Source organism: Otolemur garnettii, unplaced genomic scaffold (assembly GCF_000181295.1).
Source record: "Otolemur garnettii isolate 467f Iridium unplaced genomic scaffold, OtoGar3 scaffold00007, whole genome shotgun sequence".
Classification (NCBI taxonomy): domain Eukaryota; kingdom Metazoa; phylum Chordata; class Mammalia; order Primates; family Galagidae; genus Otolemur; species Otolemur garnettii.
The window spans coordinates 687920-697961 of record NW_003852402.1 but is presented as its reverse complement, the minus strand read 5'-3'; the positions used below and the strand labels follow the sequence as shown (position 1 = coordinate 697961).

The 10042-nt window shown below is 48.0% G+C and overlaps 1 protein-coding gene across 1 annotated transcript in view; it reads left to right on the top strand.

Annotated features, from left to right (window-relative positions):
* The first annotated feature begins 347 nt into the window (after positions 1 to 347).
* The window catches only part of MOV10L1 (Mov10 RISC complex RNA helicase like 1), a 76334-nt gene continuing 66639 nt past the window's right edge, over positions 348 to 10042 (top strand). Inside the window, exons 1-2 of the mRNA XM_023509352.1 lie at positions 348 to 444; positions 5856 to 6040. Coding sequence (XP_023365120.1) covers positions 348 to 444; positions 5856 to 6040 — 282 coding nt within the window. The remainder of the gene's footprint in view (positions 445 to 5855; positions 6041 to 10042) is intronic.

The window sequence follows — 10042 nt, the reverse complement described above, 5'->3', positions numbered from 1 at the left end:
AGGCCGGGGAGGGAAGGCTGGGGGGAAAGGGCAACCGTGACGTCAGCGACTTCCCACCAAGCACAATGCAGGGAGTTCCCACCCTCCGCGTGAGACTCCTCCCTCATTGACGTCATGCCGACCTAGCGCCTCGCCTCCCTCACGTGCTAACAGCAGCCAACCGCCAACCTCTAGCCGCTAACGGTCGCAGCAAGCGCTGGGATCCCGTAGGGCAGCGGCTGGAAGGCGCAGGCGCAGGCGCCCTGACCCTATTGGCCGAAGGCGGTGGGAGCAGCGCGGGCCGCGTGCGCGTGGTGTGGAGGCGTCCTACGCGTCGTGTGCGGGCGGCAGGGCGGAGGTGGCGGGTCATGTTGCGCCTCGCGGCCAAGCTGGTGGCCTTCTTTTGGAGGAAGGCGGACCCCCCCGACGAGGACGCCGGGAGGCAGAACCAGGAGCTCGCGGAAGGTGCCGCGGGGCGTGGGGGGCGCGGGTTAGGAGGTGCGGCGCCCCGCCCTGCAGAACCCCGGGCGTTCCTCGGGCATCCCTTAGGTTCTGTGGGGGTCTCGGTCCCGCTGGGCGAGCGGAGTCGGGGAGCGGGCGTGTCCTCTCCTTGGGCCGCAGGCCGGTCTCCGGGATGCACCTCACGCAAGCTGAGGTTTGACGTGAGGCTGCAGCGTGGTCTTCACGCACCTGCCATTGCGCGGCGCTCGAGTGAGGCGTGTGCTCCGTGAAACATGCCTGTGTCCGGTCTCTAACGCTAAGGAATGACCCTTCCTGATCCTCTCTCTCCCTCGCCCAGCGCGGCGTGAACAGGCTTCCTAACCTGCGGGAGGAGAACGGGTTAGTCCTTCGCGTCAGGCCGCGTGCCTTGCTCTGTGGCTGCGAGGCTGGAGCGCCCGCCCTCTGGGGTGCCTGGTGTGTGCCCTGGGTTCCTCGGTTCTGCTCCAGCCTGAATCCCCGGCGGGCCTCCTGGGTCTCGACGCTGGCACAACTGGCGACCTGGAGAGGCCGAGAGGGCACCAGCCATGGCCGCGTGATGCGCAGAAGCTGGGCGTTGTCCACCCAGGCGCCCCCCAGGAATGGCCCAAGGCGGATGGGGCCACACACAGCAGGTGGGGTGGAGACAGTCCCCACACAGCGGGGGAGGCTTCTGGGGAAAAAAAAAAGCGCCGCACCTGTGCAAGGCCGAGTCCACTATTCTACAGCTCTGCGTGGACCGAGGCAGCACTGCAGGACCAGCTGGAGGCTGAGAGAGGGCAGTGTGGCATCCTGGAGGGGAGGTGGCGGCCCCTGGGCAAGTGACCTGGGAGCAGTTGCACTCCCCCCTGGCGGCGGACTCCTCAGAAGAGGATGAGGGCGAACAATGCTATAGGGCACAGCTAAGTGGTAACAGAAGAAGTAAAAAGCAACAACCGGGGCCCCGGGAGGGTGGGCAGCCACGCAAGGAGTGACCAAACACTCCTTTTCGTCCTGTACTCAGACTTGGTGGAGCTGCGGGAACAGTTCAGGCAGAAAACTAACGGGTCCCTGTGCTGCAACGTTGCGTTTATGGGATCTAGGGGTGGACAGCGTTGTCCTGGGTGCCCCGGAGATGGACAAATCAGCCTCCGTCGGGACACAGCTGTCCTTGTGGCAGCATTTGCAGGATTGCCCCCACCCAGCCCTGCCCCACCCCGCGGCTACGGTACCCACCCCTGTTGGCCTGGGTCCTGGCCACAGTCCACATGGTATGGACTGCTTGGGATCTCCCAGGTCCTGTGCGTTGCTGGCTAGCCTGTTCAGAATTCTGGAACTGGGCATGCGGAATGTCATGTTTAATTTGAACATCTGAGGGCTGATGAGGAACACTTTACAGCTGGTGTGGGTGACACTGTGCTGCAGAGCTCACCCTCCACCCTGTTTGGGTCCTTGATGGCAATATTGCCATCTTATGTGGGATGGCACATAAGATGAAGTAACTAGCACCATAGCAGCTCTAGGGGAGGCAGAGACCATAAAGCAAGAGAGGGGGCGGCTGCTGGGGAAGCCAGAGAAGGTCATGGGCACTCAGATGTCGGTAGATACTTTGTCAGCCTGGTTTGACTGAGAAAATTGATGGGAAACCCAACAGCCAACTGTTAGAATGATGGCGATAGCTTGCTCCAGAGCAGCAATCCCAACCCCTGAAACAGCAGAGTAAGAGAGAGAGGCAGAACCAGGGAAGGCTAAGAGGCCAGGTGTGTAAGTCATTTGCCTACAGGATTTTTTTCTGGATGAGGGAAAAAAGCAGAGGACACCAAACCAAGACAAAAATGTATAGAAGAGTTCCCCAACCAGGTCAAGATCCAGACTCCTCAGTTGGAGAATAGCCCTGATGTACAGCTGGCCTGTCTACAGCAGGAAGACTCCATTGTGAGGATGCTATGAACCAGGTGGAAACCAGGCAGAACACAGCTGGCTGAGCTCCAGCCAGGGACTCAGCAAGGAGCTGGTGGAGAAGTCAGAGGCAGCACAGCAGGAGGAGCAACAGCTGTAGGCTCTGGAAGCCAAGGCAGCTGCCTTCAAGAAGCAGGTTCTGCATCTGCAGGTGGCTCCCGAGGAGAGTGGGGAGGTCCTGCAGAAGCGTCTGGGCAGACACGGAGAGGGCCCAGGGGTGGCAGCAGCAAGTGTCCAAGCTACCAGCAAGTCACAGTTCTCCGAAGTGGAGGTGAGGAGTAGACATGAAGGGCTGAGTGGTCTTCACGGCAATTTAAGAAGGCCAGGGAGGGGAGCTCACAGCTCAGAATCTGGTCCATCGAGGCCCTGCTGGAGGTGGGCGGGGTCGGGACGCCCAGGCCAGCCAAGCAGCAGCAGACCCACTTCAATGAGCTGGAGTCCTAGATGTCGTGTCTCGAGAAAAAGACCACCGAGCTCAGGGGGGCTGTGGAATATTGCAGGTGAAGAACAGTAAGGTGGTGGAGGCACTGGCTGTGGCCAAGGAGGCCGCTGAGGAGAAACTGTGCTCCCAGGCCAAAGAGAAGTCGGAGGAGTGGCTCTCCCTGACCAAGGCACTGGCTAGGGAGGTCCTGCTGGCTCTGCTTTCAGAGCTCTCTGTGGCCCTCTTGGCAACAGAGTGTAACTGCCACAGCCCCTGTGACTGTCTGTACTCCACAGGCTGTTGTAGTTGGGTACAGGACTGGGCCACTGAGCCATGCAGTGGCACAGCGCAGACACTGACCCTGGTGAGGCGGGGGAGTGTGTTTACAGCAGCACGGTGCCCTGAGTCTCAGCCCCCTGGCAGAGCAGAAAGTATTGGGCCCATGACCTGCATGGGATGCTGGGGCACAGAATGTCCAAGCAGTTGAAAGCTACTCCCTCTAAGGAGGAGTGTGCTCTAATTCCTTAGGTTGTGTTGGTATACTGAAGGCTCAGGTTGGGGGTACCCTGTGTGGTGGACAGCTACAGCCTTCCTCCCACCGGTAGAAACTATTTGGTATGACACAGGGACCAGACAAAGCAGACAGTGGGCTGAATTCTGAGCACTATGGCTAGTGGTTGCTAAAGAGCTGTAGCTGCTAGTGACTTGTACAGTCAGCTGGACTGTCTTGGGGCAGAGGGGTTTACCCTGTGGATGGTCATGTGGCATCTAATGGCCTTTGTGGTTTTGTTTGCTATCGTTCATGCTGTTACTGCTGTCCTAGTGTGTATTATGGTATGTGGATACAATGCTCCACACTCCCCACAGGAGCCCCTAGGGAGACTTTATTGTTTAGGTTGAGGTGAGAAACGGTAATGGAGTGGAGTGTGGGAAAGATGAGTCAGCTAAGTTTTCTCTCCTTAAGGCCATGAGGTGCCAGTTTGTTCTGAGTGACCATGATTAAGCTGTAGGTGCCTATTATCTAAGTAATTATCATTAGTGCTTGATTCTGAGCTGCTATTGTTCTAGCCACTGTTACTGGGTTCTGAGGCTTTTTGCTTGTGGGGACTTTTTGCTGCCAACTTCTTGTGGTGAACTTCCTATGGGGGGAAGCTACTTATGCCAGCTCATCTGCCCCCACAAGCTGGATGAAGGCAGATGTCCCCATGCCTGCTCAATAGCCACCAAGAGCTGAATAAATGGCATGTCACCGCTACCTGGGGCTCCTCAGTTTTTCTCTGGTCTGTCTGAATCCAGTGCAAACCTCCTTAGCCTCAACCTCTGGCACTCCACTACATGTAACATATTGCATGTTTCTGAACATTTGTGTTCTTTCAGGTGTGTGCCACTATCAAGTCACTCTTCCTTTTTTCCAGTTTGCATTTTTATCTATGCAAACTGGATAGGGAAAAGACATCTCTACTTATTCATTCTTTTTCTTTCTTTTCTTTTTTTTTAGAGACAGAGTCTCACCTTATTGCCCTTGGTAGAGTGCCATGGCGTCACAGCTCACAGCAACCTCCAGCTCCTACGTGATTCTTTTGTCCCACCCTCCCAAGTAATGGTACCACAATGCCTGGCTGTTTTTTTTTTTGTTGCAGTTTGGCCAGGGGTGGGCTCGAACCCACCACCCTAGGTAGATGGTGGCGCCACCCCATTCTTTTTCTGTTATTATCACTTGAAAGTTGTATGTTTAGAAAGTTCTGAAAAATAAGAATCCCAGCCATCTTAAGTTGTCCTTTCAGTATGTAATGAAATGCACTCTTTTCATTGTTTTTGAACCCATGGTCCTGAAAGTATACTTAGAGTACTAGCAGTTTATTCCTTCCCCATTGGTCAGAATTACACAGCTGCCTCTTTTCAGGGTTATCGATGTTTTTTCCAATTCCTCCTATAGGAGAATTCACAGTAGTAATTTCCTAGTTGCTTTCTTTAACCTCTGGAATGATGAAATTCTCCTTTAGAGAAGCCAGAAACATGCCAATGGTGAAGGCCACGGGTGTCCAGATGCACTAATGCGTGTATATGTGATTTGTAGCCTGGAACAGCTTGCTTTGTTGGTTTGAGTTGCATCTGTAAACTATTTGCTTTAAAGGACAGCTTGAGTGCAAGTCCACATGGTGCTGAGATTCCATGCCTGGGTCCCGGGGGCTTTTCCTGTATTTTATTAGGTGCATCACGGACTGAAGACAGTGATGCGTTGGTTCTCAATATGTCACTGGGTGGCTGAGGGCCTGCCTGAGCCCTGACTGTGTACTGGGGCCATGTTTGTAGAAACACTCCCGAGTCTTCTGAGGCTGCTGCTGGTGATGTGATAAAAGCAGATAATAGTAATAAGTGCATGTTAGTGGCTCCCCAAATGCTGACCTAGGAATAGCCATTTATGCTGCCCCATAACCTGTGTCAGCCACTCAGGTCTGTTTGTGCACTGTCGGTACTACACAGGCTCTAGAGTCAGGGCTTTCCCCACCACGGCTACCACCTTTGTCCCTCAGAAGAACCTGGGCCACTACCTCCGAACATGCCACTGCCTGGTGGTGTCTCCCTGTCTCAAATCTGGTTACTCTGGGTTGAAGTCTCAGCTGTGGAGAAATACCAGCAATTAAGTCACCCTGCCCCCCCACGGACAGCAACTGGAAAAATCAAACCTTCCCACAACCACACATGTACCCAGGGTACCACTTTGGATAGTCCTCAGGTGATTGGTACAATCCAAGAGATCCAAATCAGTTGTCCCAGTCAGCACCCAATCTCAAATGAGAGCGTTCAAAAGGTCTCTGGCAACTAGATAGCAGGGGTCTGCTGGCAGCTCGAGTATGATTCATTCTGGTGCTCTGCGGAGTCAGAAGGACCCCCACTAGCAAATGAATTAGTCCGGGAAGGTTGATGCCTCCTTCCCCACCTTGCCCATTCAGCTCCTGTCCCTGATGGATATTTCTGTCCTTTCCTTTCCCTGGCAGGGCTTAGTGTGGTTGCTCTAACCTTTGTTTACCCATCTCAGGTGAGACTAAGCTGAAAACCGTACAAGGTGTTGTGACAAGGTACTGCAGTGATTATGGCATGATTGATGATTTGATCTACTTCTCTAATGAAGCTGTGACTAGCAAAGTGCTTCTGAATGTTGGACAGGAAGTTATTGCAATTGTAGAAGAAAATAAAGTATCAAATGGACTGAAAGCAATCAGGGTAAGTGTTCATTTGGGAACAGCCTATCCTCACCATGGGGCTTCATGGTGCTTTCCTCACATTTAGTTAAACTCTCAGACATGACTTGGGCAAGAGGGAGTGAGTTAATGTACCTTTGAGGGGGTGCTTTTGTGTGTGTGTTTGAGACAAGGTCTCTCTATTGCCCAGGATATAGTGCAATGGCATCATCATCAGTTCATAGCAACCTCAAATTTCCAGGCTCAAGTGATCCTCCTGGCTCAGCTTCTCTAGTAACTGGGACTGCAGTCACGTGCCATTACACCCAGCTAATTTTTCCTTTTTTTCCCTTTCAAACCCAACCCTGGCCAAACTGCAAAAAAAAAAAAAAAAAAAAATAGCCAGGCATTGTGACGGGTGCCTGTAGTTCCAGCTGCTTGGGAGGCTGAGGCAGGAGAATTGCCTAAGCCCAGGAGCTGGAGGTTGCTGTGAGGTGTGATGCCACAGCACTCTACTGAGGGCAAGAAGGTGAGACTCTGTCTTTAAAAATAAAAAATAATAATAATAAAAAAAAAGAAATGTGCCACCTTTGCCTATACTCTTCCGTGTTCTACTTAGAAAAGGATGCTGGATTCTGTTGAATGCTTTTTCTGCATCTATTGAAAGGATCATATGGTCTTTGTTTTTGCTTCTGTTGATATGGTGAATAATGTTTATGGACTTTTTGTTTTTTTTTTGAAACAAAGTCTCACTTTGTCACCCTCAGAGTGCTGTGGTGTCACAGCTCACAGCAACTTCCAGCTCTTGGGCATAGGCGATTCTCTTGCCTCAGCCTCCCAAGTAGCTGGGACTACAGGTGCCTGCCACAACTCCCAGCTATTTTGTTGTTGTTGCAGTTTGGCTGGGGCCAGGTTTGAACCCACCTCTCTCATATTTGGGGCTGGCACCCTACTCACTGAGCCACAGGCACTGCCATGTTTATGGACTTGTATATGTTAAACTAGCCTTGCATCCCTGAGATGAAACCTACTTGATCACGATGTACTTTTTTAGATGATAAGCTGTAATCTATTGGCTAAGATTTTGTTGAGAATGTTTACATCTATATTCTTTGCTGAAACTGGTCTGAAGTTCTTTTTTTTGTTTAGAGACTGAGTCTCACTTTGTCACCCTTGGTAGAGTGCTGTGGCGTCACAGCTCACAGAAACCTCCAGCTCTTGGGCTTAGGCAATTCTCTTGCCTCAGCCTCCCACCTGCCACAATGCCTGGCTATTTTTTGGTTGCAGTTTGGCCGGGGCCAGGTTTAAACCCTCTACCCTCTGTATATGGGGCTGGTGCCCTGCTCACTGAGCCACAGGCACCGCCCATGAAGTTCTCCTTTTTAGTTGGGTCTTTTCCTGGTTTTGGTATCAAGGTACTGTTTGCTTCATAGAACATGTTGTGGAAAATTCCTCCGTCCTCAATTTTTTGGAATAATTTCTGCAGTATGGGAATAAGCTATTCTTTAAAAGTTTGATAGGATTCTGGTGTGAAGCCATCTGACCAGGGCATTTTTTTGTTGGGATATTTTTTATTGTTTCTTTGATATTAGTTCTTGGAATCAGTCTGTTCAGGAGATCTCTACGTCTAGGGAGAGGGTGTGATTCCAAATATTGATCCATTTCTTCACATTATCAAATTTCTGGGGTTTAGAGTTTCTTGTAGTATTCAGAGATAATCACTTGTATCTCTGTGACATCAGTTGTTATTTCCCCTTTTATCATTTTTGATTGAAGTTACTAGAGATTTTACTTTTCTATTTCTAGTCAGTCTGGCCAAAGGTTTATCTATTTTATTTATTTTTTAAAAAAACCAAATCCTTGTTTCATTAATTTTCTGAATGATTCTTTTGTTTTCAGTTTCATTAATCTCTGATTTAATTTTGGATATATTTTTTTAGGCTTAGATTGTTCTTCTTTTTCCAATTCTATAAGATGGCTTGTGAGTTTGTTAATGTGTTCTCGTTCTGTTTTTCAGATGTATGCATCTAAAGCAGTGGTTCTCAACCTTTCTAATGTTGTGACCCACAGATTGAGAACTGCTGATCTAAAGCAATAAATTTTCCTCTCGGGACTGCTTTTGCTGTGTCCCACAGGTTTTGGTAGCTTGTGTCTTCATTGTTGTTATTGTTCAAGGAAGTTATTGATTTCCTCTTTTATTTTTTCCTGTACCCAACTGTCATTCAGCATAAGGTTGTTTAATTTCCATACTTTGATGTGGAGGTTGAACACGTTTTTGTTGGAGTTGAGTTCCACCTTTAATGCCTTATGGTCTGAGAAGATGCGAGGTAAAATTTCAATTCTTTTGATTCTGTTGGGATTTGTTTGTGTCCTAGGATATGATCAATTTTTTGGAGAATGTTCCATGGGGTGGTGAGAAGAATGTATATTCTTTATCTTTGGGATAGAATGTACTATATATGTCTGTCAAGCATAGTTGTTCTAGGGTCTCATTTAAGTCCCTTATATCTATGTTTAATGTCTGTTTAGAGGATCTGTGCAGCTCTGTAAGAGGAGTGTTAAAGTCCCCTGTTAATATGGTGTTATAGGATATCATATTGCTCAGACTGAGTAAGGTCTGTTTCAAGAATCTGGGAGTATTTAATTTGGGTGCATAAATATTTAGAATTAAAATGTCTTGTTGTATTTTTCCCTTGACCAATATAAAGTGACCATCTTTGTCTTTTTTTACTTTAGTTGCTTTTAATCCACATGTATCTGAAAATAAGATTGCAATCCCTCTTTTCTTCTGAATTCTGTTTACCTGAAAAATTGTCTTCCAACCCTTAACTCTGAGTTTTGTTTCTTGAGGCTAGGTGTGTTTCCTGCAGACAGAAAATGGACTGGATGGCTTGTGTTTTTTAATTCAGTCAGCCAATCTATGTCTCTTCAGTGGGGAATTCAAGCCATTAACATTTATTGAGATCATTAATAAGTGTGGTAGTGTTCTGTTCATTTTATTTTGTGAAAGTTCATTGCTTAGTTTTATCTTTTACATTATTGTGGAAGCTAGGTTCTGTTCTTTAATTTCTGGGTGCTTACTTTGCTGGTGGTCCATTGTGATGGTCAGTGTGTAGAACAGGTTGAAGTATTTCTTATAGAGCTGATCTTGTGGCAGATTTCCTCAATGTTTGCTTATCAGTAAATGATTTGATTTTTCTGTCAATTTTAAAGCTTATCTTAGCAGGATATAGAATTCTGGGCTGGAAATTGTTCTGTTTAAGTAGATTAAAGGTAGATGACCATTGTCTTCTGGCTTGAACAGTTTCTTTAGAAAAGTCTGCATGGATTTGCCCCTGTAGGTCAACTGGTGCTTACTCCTGGCAGCTTGCAGAATCTTTTCTTTTGTCTTGAGTTTGAACAGGTTCATCACAATAGGCGACTTGGGGTCTGATATCCCTCTGAAAAGAGTGTGTCAGAATCTTTGGTGATATTTGGGAAATTTTCATTTATAATATTCTCTAGTATGGCTTCCATTCCTTTGGGGCATTCTTTTTCTCCTTCTGGGATACCTGTAACTTGTATGTTTGTATGCTTCATAAAGTCCCATAATTCTGTCAGTGAACGTTCTGCTTTCTCTCTCTTCTTTTCTGCCTCTTTAACTATCTGAGTTATCTCAAGAGCTTTGTCCTCTATCTCTAAGGTTCTTTCTTCTGCATGGTCTAATCTGCTGTTGATACTTTCTGTTGCATCTTTAAATTCCCTAATTGCTTCAATTCCTTCAGCTCTGCTATATCTTTTCTATATTCTTCATATTGTTCATTTCTTATTTAATTCTGTTTTCAGATTTCCTTTGGTTATTTTCCACTTTCTCAGCAATTTCCTTTATTGTTTTTTGGTCATTTTCCACTTCCTCAGTAATTTCCTTTGTTGTTTTCATCTGTATTTTAAATTCCTCTTCTGTCATTTCCTTTTTTTTTTTTTTTTTTAAGACAGAGCCTCAAGCTGTCACCCTGGGTAGAGTGCCATGGCATCACAGCTCACAGCAATTTCCAACTCCTGGGCT